At 49.6% G+C, this 16,768-nt stretch overlaps 1 protein-coding gene and 1 long non-coding RNA gene across 25 annotated transcripts in view; one reads left to right on the top strand and one right to left on the bottom strand.

Annotated features, from left to right (window-relative positions):
• The window catches only part of Ggta1 (glycoprotein alpha-galactosyltransferase 1 (inactive)), a 71,738-nt gene that overhangs the window by 28,674 nt on the left and 26,296 nt on the right, over positions 1–16,768 (top strand). For 7 of the 24 annotated variants that reach the window (XM_052182336.1, XM_052182326.1, XM_052182328.1 and 4 more), the window contains one exon: positions 8,668–8,783. Coding sequence is in view for 5 of the 24 variants with exons in the window: in XM_052182319.1 (XP_052038279.1) it covers positions 1,786–1,894; positions 8,668–8,783 (225 nt within the window). In the remaining 19 variants the exon portion in view is untranslated. Of the gene's footprint in view, positions 1–1,130; positions 1,283–1,428; positions 1,895–5,351; positions 5,440–8,216; positions 8,366–8,667; positions 8,788–16,151; positions 16,358–16,768 lie in introns of those variants that run through there. The other 17 variants (XM_052182334.1, XM_052182332.1, XM_052182339.1 and 14 more) reach the window with 11 other exon arrangements.
• LOC127685293 (uncharacterized) lies at positions 2,707–7,663 on the bottom strand. The gene is made up of 2 exons (XR_007977815.1): positions 7,215–7,663; positions 2,707–2,917 (listed from the first exon to the last, which is right to left on the bottom strand). It is a non-coding gene; the product is annotated as an uncharacterized LOC127685293 (long non-coding RNA).

The raw sequence follows: 16,768 nt of genomic DNA, 5'->3' as shown, positions 1-16,768 counted from the left end.
AAATGCAGGCACCATGGTATATATGCGGTGGAGGTCAAAGGCTAACTTGCAGGAGTCCAGGTATAGAACTCAGGTCAGCAGGCTTGGCCACAAGCGCCTTTACCCACCAAGCTGTCTCGCCGGCCCCATCTCCACCGCTCCCCGGAGCAGCTAGGAACTCTGGATTCTCTGAGTTGAAATCTTCCGTGTGCCTTAGGCTCCTTTGGCCTCTGAGAAAGCTGTCAGGTCTCTTCGAGATTATTCTTTTATAAATAGAAAGTAAGCAGGCAGAGAGACGAGCTGAGACAATACTGAACAGCAGATGAATGAACTGATGCTTGAGGCTGCCTCTTGACATGGAAGAACTGCACTGGGCCCCCATCCGTACAATGGGCTGACCTTAGCACTTACCGCACAGAAAATAAATAGAGTCAAGTGAGAGACTCGTGCTCAGGAGCCCGCCTGGCAAAATCTGAGTCGTCAGTGAAGAGCATTTATAACGGCTGCTGTTACTATAATCATCCAAATTAATGTGATTATATGAGCTACAGATCCTTGGCCTTCAGACGTTCACAACCTGAGGAGACAGGCATGGCGGTTGCTGAGGGAAGAGGTAAGGGATTGTGAATTGATGTTCAGCCAAAGGCCCGGGGAATTCAGAGAGGGAAGTTCTCCATGCTGACCAGGCCTGGTTGGCTCTGGTTTTGACTCTGATGTACACAAGTGAGCTCTGAACTTGTTCCTCTCTCTGTACGATGGAGGCTAATAAGAGTGTGCCTCACGGGGGTATTAGGTGCCCGTCCTCCCTCCCTCCCTCAGCAGGTTAAATCCTGGGTCAGTTGGATTTAGCTGCGTCCATTCAGAGAACCTGGTAGATACAATCATCTTCTTGAATCTGTTCTGTGACACAAAGCGGCTGAGCCCTGGAAGGTCCGCGTGAGTTTTTAAGCGCTTGGGCCTACTCCCATCTCCTTGGTCAGATTAGCCACACAGCCGCCATACCCAACCAACTCCAGCAGGCCAGGAATTGAGATCTCGCCATGAAGGCAGAGAGCTGGAGATACCTACTCAGATAACACTAAAAACTCTCCCAAGGTTGGGTGTTCCCTTTTATGCTAAGCTTGCTGACGACAGCGCAGGAAGCTGAAGTCTGTGTTGGGTCCCCCACATAGACTTTTTACTCAGAGGCTGGGAAACCGCAACCAGAGAAGAAAACCCCCAACACTGCTTCTCAGCAGAGAAGAGAAGGTATTCAAGGGCTGTCTGCTGACGCTTCTGGAGGAACAGAGGCCTGGAGCCGGGGGTAGGAGAGGTGACCATGGAAGGGCCAGTGGGACCCACTAAGAGCTCGAGGCCCCTTGAGGGGCCTGTGGGGAAAGCAGAAGGAGCCAGAAGCTGGGTTTCTAAATGACTCTGAAGCCCAGCTGTGCTGCGGTCTGTAATGGGGTGCCTCTTTCTGGTTCTGCGTGCCGGGGCTGACAGTTCTCACAGGGCAGTGCCTCACCCACCTTGTGCACGTGCCACTGAGAGTGAAGCTCACTTTTGCAGTGGTCTGTGCTTTCATTTAGAGAGCCCAGAATGGGGCTTGGGGGAAGCAGAGCAGTGTGGCCGTTTCTGGAGTGTTTTCAGACACAGTTGGACATGTTTAGGAAGACGACAATGGAAGCCAGCCCCTTCCTTGTCCTCTGTGGTTTCCTAGGTCATCTCGTGGGGCCGTTTGGATGGCAGCGTCTTTACCTCATGCTGAGCTGAACTGCATGCATCCTTCCGTCCCTTCCTCCACACCTCAGTTTACTCATCTGTAAAATGGTGTGGCTCGGAAGACTGGGGGCATTGGTTGAGAGGGAAGGAATTCGGAGTACAGGCCTTCAAGGTAGCCTCAAAAATCCTCCTGAAATCCATGGAGCTCAAACAGGTGAGCGAGGCACTGTGAGGGAGCCTCTGGCCACGCCCCTCAGTGGGACATGCTTGGCTTCAGAGCTACTCAGCTCCTGGCATAGGCCAGATGTTGATTCTGGTACAGAATAAATATTTACCTAACAAATGAATACAACAAAATGAGAACAACAGCCTCCTGATTTGCACCAGTGGCTTTCAGACTTTTTTAAAAAATTGTCATTTGCTAGACAAGTGCTCCACTTCCAGATTAAATATATTTATGTGTGGCTTGGGTGCGTGCGTGTGTGTGTGTGTGTGTGTGTGTGTGTGTGTGTGTGTGTGAGGGTGTGTATGTGCATGTGTGTGTGTATGTATGTATTCGTCATGACTGTGTGTGTGGTTGAGGGGGAAAGCTGTGGGAGTTGGCCTTCTCCTTCCACTGTGTAGGTCCTGGGAATTAAACTCAGGTCACCAGGTGTGTCAAGGCAGCAAGTTCCCTACCCACTGAGTCATTTTGCTGCCCCTGTTTGTAGACTGTGGGATATGAGGAGGTAAGAAAGAGCTCTTGGCTTTGCCTGAACCCAGCATCCATTCCCACCAAGTCATGTGGGACAGCCACCAGAGTCCTTGGGGTTTCCTGCTGAGGGAGCCGTGGCCCTGCCTCCATCCAAGGCTGTGGTCAAGGCTTGGGTAGGGAAGGTGATTCAGAAGTGTTCTGGGAATTGCTCAGGCCATGCCAAGGCTGGGCTAGCTGTTTTCAGGCCACGGGTACATGGTGGACTCTGGAGATACACAGAGCAAAATGTGCCAGAGTCTGTGAGGGAGAGTTCTGGAATAATCATCAATGCGAACGGAGAAACTGTTATTTATTGGGAACTTGTTAAAGGGAGCTTGCCGGCAGTTGGTGGGTGCCGTCTCTCTCCGATGTCTGAGAGAATAGCTTTGCTCTTCTCACCTCATAGGCAGGCAGGAGAAACCAAGTCTTAGGAAGCCCGAGGTCATTCGGTCTCACCACTCGCGGCTCTTCCGTAGATGTGGGTTCCATGGACTCTACTTCAGGCTGGTGGGGAGGTGGGGACAGTTTGTTCCTTAGACACAAGGGACAGTAACACAAGCTGCTGTTTCCTAAGGAACATTTTGGGTTCCTGGAACTTTACAGATGGATTTGTTGATCTTCTTGGTAATTCAAAGACTAAATGACTTTTAAAAAAATAGGTTATGGGGTCTTGCTGCACCGCCCAGGTCGACTTGAATCCCTAGGCTCAAGAACACACCTTTTAAAGCTGTTGTGATTGTAGGTTGGAGCCACAGAGCCTGGCTGAAGCACCCCCTGATCCTAGCCCATCTGCCCTCCTCCTTCTGCAGTGCTAGGGCTCCAAGACCTCACTTATTCCAGGCAATTACGGGCTTCAACGCACTCCATTACCCCTGCTTTATAGGTTAGTACACAGGCTCAGAGAGTGGATGTCTAGGATCAGAGGACAAGAAATGTTCTGGTAGTGAACAAGAGCTGTCTCATCCAAGGACAGACAAAACAAACAAACAAACAAAAATATACTCTCCAGTGGCCTGAATTTAAGTTATTTTGTTTGCTTGCTTTTTTGTTTGTGAGTGTTTTATTTTTAAACTTTCTGCTAAAACCTCTTCTATTAGATACGAATTCCTGAAAGCGTTCTTATGCTTGAGTCAATTTATTATAAGAGTTTGAGAAAAATATAATAGGAGGGGAAAAAAATCCAAGAAAGAACAATCTCAGGATTTTCTAGTAAATATTAGATTTGAATACCCCTGGGCCACACACAACTCCCTTTAAGTCAGTCTGTCTGTCTCCCCCTTTCAAGCATCAGATCAGGCAAGTTGCAGAAGTTATAAGAGAGAGGTGCAGGAGGAATGAGGTGGGGATGTATAATGGTTGGCGCCCCTCACTTTTGAGTCAAGATCTTCTCGTGTAGACCAGGATGGCCTCAAACTCAGTTGTCTGCTGGTGGTTTTGTGCGCGCGCGTGCGCATACACACACACACACACACACACACACACACACACCATTTAAAAACAAAAATAAATCTCCCCCTTTACAAAAGACAGCTGAGCATGGGTATTCATGTCTGCGGATATAACCAGCAACAATAGACTGCCTTTCCTTGCTTTTTCATAGAAAACAAAACAAATATGTTACCCCAAGAGCTGGCCCTCTGGGGCACCATAGGAAGGGACTCTAGATTTCAGCTGGCAACGGAAAGGACCAATGGTTAAGACCCAGTTGGGTGTGCTCGTACAGATCTGTAATCTCAGCACTTGGGAGGCTGAGGCAGGAGAATCACAACTTCCAGGCCAGACTGAGCCACATAGCTCTGTTTCAAGAACTAAAATACAACCCGAGAGGACCCAGTCTGGAAGGGTACTGGGAGATGGCACCGTTGACTCACACTTTACTAAACTATTTTTACAGGGGACAATTTTGGGATGTCTCCTCCACCTGTCAGCTGACTCTCAACAGGAAGAGACCTAGGCAAGTGTCTTAGTCAGGGCTTCTGTTGCTGTGAGGAAACAGCATAACGTAAAGCAAGCTGGCGAGGAAAGGGTTTATTTAGCTTCCACTTCTACACCATCGCTGAGGGAGTCAGGGCAGGAACCTGAGTAGGAGCTGATGCAGCGGCCATGACGGGTGCTGCTTACGGCCTTGCTTCTATGATTTTGCTCAGCCTGCTTTCTTATAGAAGCCAGGACCATCAGTTCAAGTATGGTACCACCTACAATGGGCTGAGCTGGGCTGGGCCCTCCCCCACCAATCACTACATAAGCAAATGCCTTACAGCCAGGTCTTAAGGAGGCATTTTCTCAATTGATGGTCCCTTCTTTCGGATAACTCCAGCTGTGTCAAGCTGACATAAAACTACCCAGCACTCAAGGCGTCCCTGAGGTGTGAGTGGAAGGAGCTGTTATATTCAGTTGAGGAGGGTGGCGCTCATGTGGATATGAGGAGTCCCTGGATCTGGGGCCTTGCCTATGTTACCCAACCTCTGAGCTACAATTTCCCTGCCTGGGGAACTAGGCCGGTTGCCCAATGGCTGTGGGGAGGATGAAATGAGACCGTTATTAAGATTATCTTGGGACAGGAGAGACGGCTCAGAGGTTGAGAGCACTTGCTGTTCGTGCAGAGAACTGTGTTTGATTCCCAGACCTCACTTAGCAGCTTACAACCACCTGTAACTTCAGTTCCAGGGCATTTGACCACTTCTGGACTCTGGGCACTGCACACATGTGCATGTAACATACAGGCAAAGCACTCATGCACAAAATTAAAAACATATACGACCACACATATATATGGAGTGGGGAGGGGAGGGAAGGAAAGGAAGAGAGACAGAAAAGAGAGAGCACCCTGGCTGGTTTGGAGCTGCGTGGTCTTGAACTCACAGAGATTGGCCTCCCTTTGTCTCCAGAGTGCTGGGATTAAAGGCATGTGTCACCTTCCCTGGCTTTTATCTTTAAGCATCTTGTGAGGATGAGCCTGGTCTCGCGCTGAGATAGATGTCTTGCAATCAGACAGTTCGGAGTGGAAACAGTGGTGCAACTGGCTGGTGAGTTCCCTATTGTTGAAGGGTTCAATCAAGGAGCTTGGGAAAGAGGGTTAGTGGAAGCCTGGGAGGACTGACCAGTTACCACCGGCATGAAAAGCATGAGGAACTTAAGGCAGGGATGATGAGTAGATGTCTTCCTTTTAGGTCATCTAGAAGGCCATGCTGTTTTTCTAGCTAGGGGCCCAGCACTGAGACGGCAAGGCTGAGGCGCAGGAACTGGCACTGGGAGACCAAAACTAACCCGTTAAGGATCATGCTAGAAATCTCTTCCCAAGGCTGATAAGGCTAACATGCAGGCACAAACGTGAAACTGTGTGTGTGTGTGACATCTTTGGTGGAACTGAGCTCTGCAGGTAATCATGATGGCACTCCCGGTAGACAAAGCTGTGTCCTTCTTGAGGACAGACCCACTAGTCCTTCATGGGGACAAGCCTGTTCAGCTCTTGATGTTCTATGTATGTGATTCTCACTAGGTGCCAGCCTCTGCACAGATGTTACCATTCCCATTTTACAGATGTAGCAGAGCAGGCACAGTGGCGTCACGTAAGCCTCCCAGGATAGCACGTCTCACGTGGCAGAGCCATGGCTGGCCTCCAGACCCTAGATCTCTTCTTACCCAGCCTGGTCCAGCCCCTCAGTCACCCTGAGACGTGGGCCTGAGACATGATCATCCCCATCACACAGGACAAGAAGCCCAAGTCATTTTACCCCCTTGCTCAGCAAGCTTGCCTCTTGTGACCATCCCAAACGGATCTGGGATTAAACAAATGGCAACTAGCAAGCTTGTGTCAGTGGTGCTCTCTGTGCTCTGCCAGGGACACTTAATCCTCACATTCCCACAGAGGTAAATGGGGCGGGGATCGCAGCCAGGGCTCCCCACTTTGAGGTTGCAGTTGCCGCTTCTCAGGATGGCAGTGTGGACAGACCCAAGGCCTGAGGGTGGCATGGCGAGACTCCTCACCCCTCTCCCCTTTGGACCCCTCTGCTTGCCACACTGAGTGTGACTGCTGACCTGGGGAGCATTCCCTGGAGGCCCCCAGGGAGGAAGGGCAGTTCTGGGATGTATCAGGGGAGTATCCGAGCTGGGTGAGCTGACTCTCAGAGCTCTCCCTCCAAGTAAGCCACATGGAGGGCAGAAGTGTGTTTTCTCTGAGGTAAAGGAGGGAAGCTGCTTCCTGTGTTCTGGAGTGTGAGGAAGCTGGGATTGGTAGGGAACCCCATGAGGAGCTGTGGAGTGTGCACAGAGCCCTCTATTCCATCTCCAGCACTGCAAACGTTTAAAGAGGCCCCACCTTTCAACACTACCCTGATGCCCGCCCCTCCCCCCAGTGGCTTTGGTCCCTTGGAAGACCAGAGCTGCACCCTCCTAAGGAATTCAGTCCTAATGAGGAATCCAGGAGAAGGAAGAGGCAGGGCCTACCCGTGATCCTGGGGCCCTAGAGAGTAAGGTGGGCAGGGTGGGGCTTGGGGAGATGGTATCAGAGAGTGCACCAAGCTTCCACAGGGATCTTTCTGGAATTTTCCATCCTTAACATACACACGAAAAAGGCCTGTTAATGAACCCCACCTGTGTGTTCTAATCAAGTGGGGAGGTCTGTGTAATCACCATCCAGACCAGAGCTCGCCACCCCCTCGGGAGTCTGCCACTCCCACTTAGAACACCGTAAGTTCATTTTACTTGCATAGGACTTTAAGTTGAATTATATAGCTGATGCCTCCTCTCCCACCTTTTAAAATACAGGGTTGCATGTATTCTAGGTTGGCCTCAAACTCACCATGCACTCAAGCCTGGCCTTGGAAATCTGTCCACCCCTCTCAAGGACGAGGATGATGGACAGGCAGGGCCCGCCATGCCTGGCCTGGAGTGTGTCCTTTTGCCAGTCTCCTTTTGCTGAATACGGAGTGCTGAGGTCCTCCTGTCATGTGATCTGGCTGTAGCTTGCTGGCTGTCATTGCTACAGAAAGGATGCCTCGGTGGCAGCTGGTGACAGCTTCCTGCTTCTGATGGGCCTTGGGGTCCAGCGTGGGATGTATCTGATGTTCATCGTTTGGAAATAGACTTGAGAGAATGACTGTGTCACAGGCATGTGCCCCTGTGGGTTGAATGGATGCCATCAGAGATGATTTAAGCAAGCCGTTAGGAAAGACTTCCAATCCCTGAAGGTTCTGGTCAGCTGGCTCCTGCCCTCAGAGGAGGAAGCCGGGAAACTTCCTTCTGAGAACAGGAGGAAGAGGCTCAATTCCAGGCTGAGTGACCTGGGGCCAGGCCTTGACTCCTTCCTGTCTGGCATTGGTCCCTTCCCTGTCGTCTAGGGTTCGCAGACTTCCCGGCAGTGTCCCAGCCACTTGGGGAGGGAATGGGGCAGGGGGCCTTGAGTACCACCTCCCGCTTGAGCCAGTGTGTGCCACAGATGCTGCTTCTGAGAACAACAGGCTTTTTTGAAAAGCACAGCGGATGACAGGGTGCTTGCTTCTGGGCACACAGTGTGCAGGCCTGGTGTGCACTGAGCCTGGTCTGGGCACCGTGTGCAGGCCTGGTGTGCACACAGCCTGAGTTCCATCTCTCACATCACATTACTAGATGTGGCACACACCCATCATCCTAGGACTGTTGGGAAGGCAACTAGAAGCCCTAGGTTGTCCTTGGCTACACAGTGAGCTCATAGGCTACTCGGGACCCTGTCTCAAAAAGGAAGAAAAAAAAAAATCTGGGCTCTGCAGTCTTCCCAAATGCATATCGTAAGGGCTTCTCTCTGGAGTTTTACATTATTTTCTAGAGCACATTGGTCCACACAACTGTGGCTTCCAGAGCCGGGCTGTGGAGGAAGAACTTGACTCAAAACCACACTTAGATATCGCATCAAAGCCCTGTCCGCTCACCTGCCTCTGCTCATATGTGGCTCCACTGACTGGCTGTTCCTGGGAGGTATCACTTGAGGATGATTCCATTTTACACAGCTCCCAGTGTTCCCTGGGACTGGGTGATGTGGAGGGTGGTGGCCTCATCTCTTGTGACTCCTGCCCTGGTTTGGTCCTGTAGTTTTCCCTCTTGTGAGGACCAGCCCAGAGCCCTGATTCTGCTTTGCCCTGTAGACCGGGAGTCAACAGCCCTGATAAACAGCCCATTTCCCGGGGCTGAGGGAACAAAGCCCTGTAGCGGCTGCTGAGGGATCTGTCTGCCCACCCCACCCCTCCTCTTCCTGAAACAGCTGTTTATTCTTTTGACAGGAGTTGGAACCCTGTACCTTCCTTTCCTCCGAGCCCTGCCTCCTTCGGCAGGCCGGAGCGCCATAGAACTCCGTTGCTTTGCTGTTTGCTTTGGAGGGAACACAGCGGACAATGAGGTATGTTCAAAGGATTTGTCTCCCAGCCTTGGGTCACCGGGAGCTACTGATAGGTCTCCAAATGGTTCCACCTGAGGGAGGACCCTTGCTCCCTCCCTAAGCGTTTCTTGATCCCTTCTGTGGTTTGTTGTCCTCCCCCCCACCCCCCACCCCCTCCCGTGTTTCAGGAAATGGGGGCTGGTGGAATGCTGCCTCAGGAACTTTAGCATTCTGCGTCTCTTGGCAGCACCCGGGGCTATGCCAGTCAAGTTCAGCCTGGAGTTCTCTGCGTAGGGTCTGAGTTGATGGTTCATGGGCAGGGGGCTGAGTCTTGGCCAGGGCAAGGTGGGAGGGTGCTGAGCCTTCTCTGCTCTGGGCTGCCTCATACCTGTCTCCACTGGCTGGTTGTTCCTGGGCGGTATCACTTGAGGCTTATTGCATCCTACACAGCACTGCTCCCACTGCTCCCAGGGACAGCCCAGCACTCCCCTAGTGTGTCTCTGCTGTAGAAAATGCTTTGATGCTGGTTCCTGGGGGCAGCCAGAAAAAAAAAACGGTAGCTGCATCCCTACTTGAGACTTCCTGAAGGAGACTGAAGCAGAGGTGGTGAGGTGTACCTCAGAGCAGGTTTACTGCCTGTGGTGGTGTGTGATGGCTGTATCTGTGGATTTAGTCAGAGGCCTGGCTCTCACTTTCCTGAATCTCTGTTTATTCTGACCCTAAGGTATTAATATTTTCTCTCTCTGGGTGCACACGTATGTGTACTTATAGGCATAGAGGCCAGAAGAGGCCATTGGATCCCTGGGGCTGGCATTACAGGTAGACATGAGCCCCTTGGTGTGGGTTTTAGGAACCAAGCTGTAATCTCTGTAAAAGCAGAAAGCGCTCTTGCCCACTGAGCCATCTCTCCAGCCCCAGCCCCGATTCCAACCTTTTTAATGAAAACATAACTGGAAGCTAGTTTTTCTTTCTTTTCCCCCCATCAATTGTATCATGTTTCTCCCCATGGGAAATTCTATAATAAAATGGTCTCCCCTTATCCCAACACTGCTTCACTGCCAAGAATAAGACCTAGAGGTAGACGCTCTGACCTCAAACCCGTTGCTTCTGAACGTGTTCAGCAACCTTTACTCAGGCACGGTCTCAGCCAGGAAACAGAGCAGTGGGCACCACAGTGAGCACTGGTGATTGTGAGGCAGAAGGGACATACAAGTGAGGACAGTCAACACCAGGCATATAAGGAGATCCCTGCTAATGGCAGAAGAGTGATCCAGTCAGGCCCCCCAGGTCATCTGAGGAGAAGCTGACCCCAGTTAGTGTTTGGGGTGTGGGGTGTGGTCAGTCACAACAACATGGCAATCCTGAGTGGCATAAAAAGATTTGAGTCTTCTCATGACGGTTGGCAGGGCCTTAGAAGCTAACCCGGCCCCCTACCCTCACCCCTACCCCCCACTCCCACCCCCTCACCCCGCCCACCCCGCCCATGGAATCCCAACCCCAGCACTATCTGCTGTGTACACGGGGAAGCTGGTTAACCTTTACGAGCCTGTTTCCACGTATGCAAAATGGGATTAATAGTAGAGTTACATCACAGGATGGTTGTGGAGGAACTAAAAGACAGCTGGAGAATGCTTTAGCCTGGGCCTGGCTCAGGAAGGAAGCAGGTATGAAGCTCGCTTGATGGGGGCAGGGCACTTTAAGAAAAAGAATTTAAAGTCGTAGATACAATATCTGGTAGAGAAGTGAGTGTGTAGACTGTGAGACGGGGTATACCACAGTTGGTGAAAACGGCCAGGTGACACTCAGAAATTAATAAAAATGATGGAAAAGTTGGGAAATGGATGGGACATGTGGAGCTGCGTGATACACGTTCTGCACTTTGGCTGCAAATTAAAAACATAAAAAGTTTTGCTACTTTTGGTTATGCCCATGCATGTGTGTCTGTGTGAGGGCATGTGCACATGTGCACGGGAGTCCAGGTGCCTTCAGAAGCCAGAGGTGTTTAATTCCCTGAGTTAGTTGATTGTGAGCTGCCTTATACAGATGCTGGGAACAAAGCTCGGTCCCCTGGGAGAGCAGTGTGCACTCTGACCTGCAGAGCCATCTCTGCAGACCTAGGGCCACAGACCCAGTGTCTTTACTAGGATATTCTAGACTGCCACGCCAACTCCAGTGGAGTCCACGTGACCTGGTCACTGGATTGAGGCATAAAGTCTAAGGAACTCAGCCTCCTGGAAAAACAGGCTTTTAAAGCTTTGATTCAGTTTTTATGATTACAATGATTTGTGCTGGTGCTGTAGCTATCAGGACTGGCAGTGGAGGTCGCTTCTGTGTTCAAGAAGATCTTATTTCTCAAAAACTAGATATCGAGGGACAATTAGGAATGGTTCCTCCTCCTGTCCTCCAAGCAATGATTAAAACAGGATATCAAAGACCCAATCAAGGGAATAGCATATGGGACCAGTTACAGCAAGGTAGCCTCAAAGAATAGTTATTTAAGATTCATAAGTATTGGCTAGGAGTACTTCAGTCTAGAGATGGAGGGTGGCCTTCAGAGGAAGTGGCAAAGGAATGGATTTTAGGTTAGTATAAAACAAACGGCCAAGCTTTCGAGCAAAGACATGAAATGGAGAGACACTGGGCCAGCTAAGATCAGGAAGAATGGTTATATTTATGACTATCCTTAAGTGCTTGATGTTCACATTAATTAATTAAGCTCTTGTATTGTAATTTGCCTGACCTTTATGTAACCACCTGATTTAATCTTTTATGATCGTCGCCATATTTTGGTCTATACCATCAGCTGCTTTGATTTAGTAAAAACACATTCAGCTCCATCCTTGTGTGGTGTCTGTCTGTCACTCATTAAATCCCTGTCCACTGCTCCTTCTCCCTGTTCCCATCGGACTGCTGCTCCCAGCTGAAGTCTGGCTTGCCACACTAGACCAGAGGCTCTCAAGCTTCCTAATGCTGAGGCCTTTTAATAATGTTCTTCATGTCAAGGCAACCCATAACCATAAAATTATCTTTGTTGCTACTTCATAACTGTTTTTGCTATTGTTAGAAATCATAATGTATGTTATAAATCATAATGTAAATACCTGTGTTTTCTGATGGTCTTAAGTGACCCCTGTAAAAAAGTCATTCATTCAACCCCAAAGGGGTTGTGACCCAAGGTTGAAAACTACTATTCTAGTGGCATTTTCTTTTTATTTTAAATTAAATTTATTTAGTGTGTGTGTGTGTGTGTGTGTGTATTCACATGTGTGCATTTGCGCCATATATGTGGGGGTCAGAGGACAACTTGTAGGAGTCATTTCTCTCCATCACATAAGACCCCAGGATCTGGGGATGGAAGTCACTAAAGAAGCAAAAGAAAAAGGAAGAAAGGAAAGAAGGAAGGAAGGAAAGAAAGAAAGAAAGAAGGAAGGAAGGAAGGAAGGAAGGAAGGAAGGAAGGAAGGAAGGAAGGAAAGGAAAGGAAGGAAGGAAAGGAAAGGAAAGGAAGGAAGGAAGGAAAGAAAGAAGGAAGGAAGGAAGGAAAGGAAGGAAGGAAGGAAGGAAGGAAAGAAAGAAAGAAAGAAAGAAAGAAAGAAAGAAAGAAAGAAAGAAAGAAAGAAAGAAAGAAAGAAAGAAAGAAAGAAAGAAAGAAGAATATCAAAAGACAGATTAGTTCCTTTGGTCTCCGCCATAGTTGATGTTCATGAGTGGTTATTGTTTATTACTGAGCATTGGGCAGAATTGTTTTTGCCTCATAGTTTGTTGTTAGTGGTGTCTAGGATGGTCTGGACAGCTTCCTGCTCAGGTGGCTTCAGGCAGATCCCCAGAGTGTAGTCTTTGTTCCTTGGTAGGTAGTACGGTAGGGCAGCCGGGCCGGGTGTCAGTTTGGGGAAGCAGTGGAAGCTTGCACATCGTGACCCCTGAACAGGCAGTAAAGCCTGGATGCTAGTCACGGTTCTGGGACCCTGGTGGGTAAGTGGGGCAGCTCCTTGCTTCCTCCTGCAGCCTCAGACAGCTACCAGAGCCAGACAGAGATTCCTCCAGACTCTACGTGATCCTTTCCACTTTAGAAAGCATTTAAGTTTTCTCCTACCTGACCTCTGATATGAATAAAACTTCATCTTGTGAGAGGAGCCCGAGGCCCAAGCGTCTGGTGAGCCAGCCTCTGTCTATCCTTAGATCATCCAGTCTAGGAAAAGCATACGGGCTGCCCTTGTGCCTAAGGGATACAGATGACTGGGACTGAGTTCCCATCCAGACCTGGAGAAGCCTGAAGGAAAGGCCTGGTGCAAATGACTTCTTATGGACTGTGGAACTAACTCTGTCTCTAAGGCAGGAGGCTGGTGGCCCTTGGTCTTCTAAGAGGACAGACGGCTTCAGTCACTTTCCCGCCTGATGTTGGCAAATGCCTTATGTGGGTACCCATGAGAGGCCACAGGACTGCTCTTCTGCAGCCTTGCCCCAGATTGGGCAGAGCAGGCTTTCTCTCTGTCAGACCTGGGGTCTCGGGCTCATCCTAGCTGCTCTGTGAGGGGTGTCCTATGAGAGTCTTGTCTCTGGTGAACACACAGCTCTGCAGCCGTGATTGGAACCCTCTTCCTAGGAGCATTGTCATGGTTATAGATACCATTGTGGAGAATGTGCCGAATGCCTGGCATGCCTTGTAAGAACAGTCTATTTCTGTCCTTGGTAAAGCCCCAAGGAAGATCTTTGTGTCGTCTCTATATTATACATGGGACAACACCTCAGGTTAAAGCAACTTCCCCAGGGGATACATCTGGGACCCTGCGGTGGTCAGAGTCACCACCTGGTCTGATCTTTACCTGTAGTGCTGGATTAAAACACTCTTGGATAGCATTGAGGGTTTGGGGAAACCAAAGGCTGGTGCTGTGGGTAGAGGTCAGTAGAGAGGTGAGTGCTTCCTTAGAATACCTAGTGTGTAGAGTCCTATCACCAGAAATGTGTGTGGTGTGTGTGTGTGTGTGTGTGTGTGTGTGTGTTTGCACACATGCGCGCAAAGGTGTGCATGTGCAAGTTTGTGCATGTGTGAAAGTGTGCATGAACACGCATGTGTGTGTGTGTGTGTGCGTGTGTGCTCGAGTGGATGTGTGTGTGTGTTTATGTGTGTTCATGTGTGTGTTTGTGTACATGTGGATGTATATGTGTGTGTTTTGTGTTTGTGTGTCTGCATGTGTCTGTGTGCGTGTGTGTTAACACATGTATGCATGTATGCGTGTATGTAGTTAACAGGTAGTGTCCAGTTTACCATTCTGTTGTTTTGTTTGTTTTTGTAACATTTGTTAGTCCCCGACACTCTGTAGCCTGTTTAGTCTTTTGCCTCCGGATCTGGAGTGTCGGGTCCCCAGTGGCCTTGTTTATTCGCATGCTTCTGTGTTCAAGAGCCCACTGGTACCCAGTAGTCTAGTCCATGGTGGTTGATGGGTCAGCGTGGTGCAGGAATGAAGTCCCTCAGGATGCTCATTGATTTGTTTACTCCACAAACATATAGGTGCGCCTACTAAGCACGCTGCAGGGCCTGTGCCTCATCCTGCCTGCTCATTCCTTGGGGAGGAAAGAGTGGCTTCCAGGCCCAGGGGGTGGAGAGCAGTCCTTGGGGGTTTGGTTTCCTTGGCAATTGCTTTCTCCCTGCCTGTCTCCTAGCTCCAAGACAATGGTAATGGCTTTTCCAGGGCCTTTTGCTTCCAGGAGGGTCACCTTTCACCCTGATTGAGATGGAGAAAACAGGAGTGCCCAGTGTCGGCTCCAGGGAGGAACTGTTTGTGAGGAATGCTTCCATCTGGCTGGGGGGGGGGTCTGTGAGGTTCTCTGAGGGGTGTTCATTGAGTCGTGAAGTGGATCCAGGAAGGCGGAGGCTTCCCAGCATGGCTCTGCCTCGTGAGATGCCACCAACACTGGTGTGCCCCAGGAGGAGGGATGCAGGTGCTTATCTGGGAACCCACACAGGAGCCAAGCTCTGTAGGGTTGAATCTGGGCGTGGCCAGAGGATGGAGTGAGAGGTGGCAAGAAAATTGGGTCACAGGGTCTCAGAGTTTACAGGAGGGCTCCAGGCTGTCTGTCTGTCTCTCTGTCTCTGTCTCTGTCTCTCTCTGTCTCTCTGTCTCTCTGTCTCTCTGTCTCTCTCTCTCTCTCTCTCTCTCTCTCTCGCTCGCTCACACACACACACTCACTTTCTCTCTTTGTCACTAACTCTCTCTGTTTTGATTTAGTTTGCTTTGTTTTTTAAGAGAGGGTTTCTCTGTGTAGCCCTGGCTGTCCTGGAACTCATTCTGTAGACCAGGCTGGCCTTGAATTTACAGAGATCCACCTGCCTTTCTGAGTGCTGGGATTAAAGGCACAGGCCACCACACTCTGCCCTCTTTCTTTTAAAGTGTAACTCCTATTTTTTTTTCCCCAGATGTTGTTTTACATATTATAGGAGAGACCACACATTCACTTTTAGGAGAGATAAACATACTTATTAGAGAGCTTCACCTCAGATTGACCCATAAGACGTGATCCTGTTTTATAAACTCACCCACCTAACACACAAGAAGTCTACTTTCATTTTCCTCTTTCAAAAATTATTGTTGTAAGCTCACTGGACTTTCTAAAAATATAAGTGCCTACTGTGCACATCTTCTGTAAAGCCATGCAGTGAAAAGGTAAGACTGTGAACAGGCGTTTATATAGTAGTAAGCAGAACAGCATAGGTGAAGGTCCGCCTGAAGCCACTCCTTTATGTGGGCTTCAGTGGAAGTTGTGGGGCAGTGTCTAAGTCATGGTGGGGGTATTTGGTCCTTCAGGGTGGCCTCCTCGAGATCAATTCCTGACCACCTTGCAGTGAGTGAATGGCAATGCTCTCACAGTGACACAGTTTGAAGTAGAGTTTGCATGTAAGCATCGAAGACTCTGCTTTGGAAATGTCCCCGATCGCAGTGGCCTCTATAGTATTCTGAATGACGAACTTAATGGCCTGTGGTGAGCATACGCCAGGCACAGTTTGTGCAGGCTGCACAGGCCCTCGGCCTTCTTTGGTGGGACCATTGTTTGGTTGTTTGTTTCTGTCTGATTATTATTATTATTGTTATTATTATTATTATTATTGTCTTGGAGCCAAGATCTGAAAACAGTCAAACTTGTTTCTTACCTGATGAAAGAGATGGTAATCTACCAATTCTCAGAACTGCAGTTTGAAAAATCTGAGGACATGGAGACGGACTTTTAGGACACTGGCTGTCAAATGCCTCATTTTGGTCCAGAGAGAAAATCAAAATGGTTTTAAAAGACCAATTGGCCATCCTGGCAGCCCTTGTTTCCCTGGGAACTTGGGTTCCACATTCTAGGAAGCATGTTGTGTCTGCTTCTAACACTTCACTCCGACATCTTTCAGCTAGCCACAGCCAAAGGGCACGTGGTTCCCAGCCATAGAGCCACTTCTGATGTAAATTCCTGAAATCTACAAAAGTCACACACACCTACCAGGCCAGTCAAGGTGGGATCCGGAGTACCGGTCTGGACTGCCTCGGGTGGCACAGCTGACTCTGTTGCTCTGTGGCCTGCTCCTTCCACTCGGAGAGGCTTTGGATTGGATACCGGGTGAGTGGGGTTGGTGCCACTGAGCCTGGAAGCCCGGCTCGCCCTTGCCTCCTCGCAAGCACAGGGCATCCTTGGACTTGATCAGACAAATTAACATTCGTCCGTCTTTGCAGCAGCTCTTGCTCGGGCTGGAATGGTGAGGCCTTGAATGTTCTCCATTCGCACCCATTTGTATAAGCTGTATTCCAGAGCTCGCCTTTCTCCAAGCGTTCCGAGCAAGCACTTTCTAAGAACCAGCCCTTGTTTTCAACAGATCCTCCCAGCACCCTCCTTTATGAACATTAGTAATGAAGGCTAACAGTTTGAAAAAGCATTTATCCTGTGATGGCACTGCTCTGAAATCACTGCTCTCCCCCTCCCCCTCCCCCTCTCCCTCCCCTATTCTCTCCTTTTCTCCCCCCCCCCTTCCCT

The sequence above is a fragment of the Apodemus sylvaticus genome, chromosome 5 (assembly GCF_947179515.1).
Source record: "Apodemus sylvaticus chromosome 5, mApoSyl1.1, whole genome shotgun sequence".
NCBI lineage: Eukaryota > Metazoa > Chordata > Mammalia > Rodentia > Muridae > Apodemus > Apodemus sylvaticus.
Note: the sequence above shows the minus strand (reverse complement) of the source record. Positions and strands in the feature narration are given on the sequence as shown.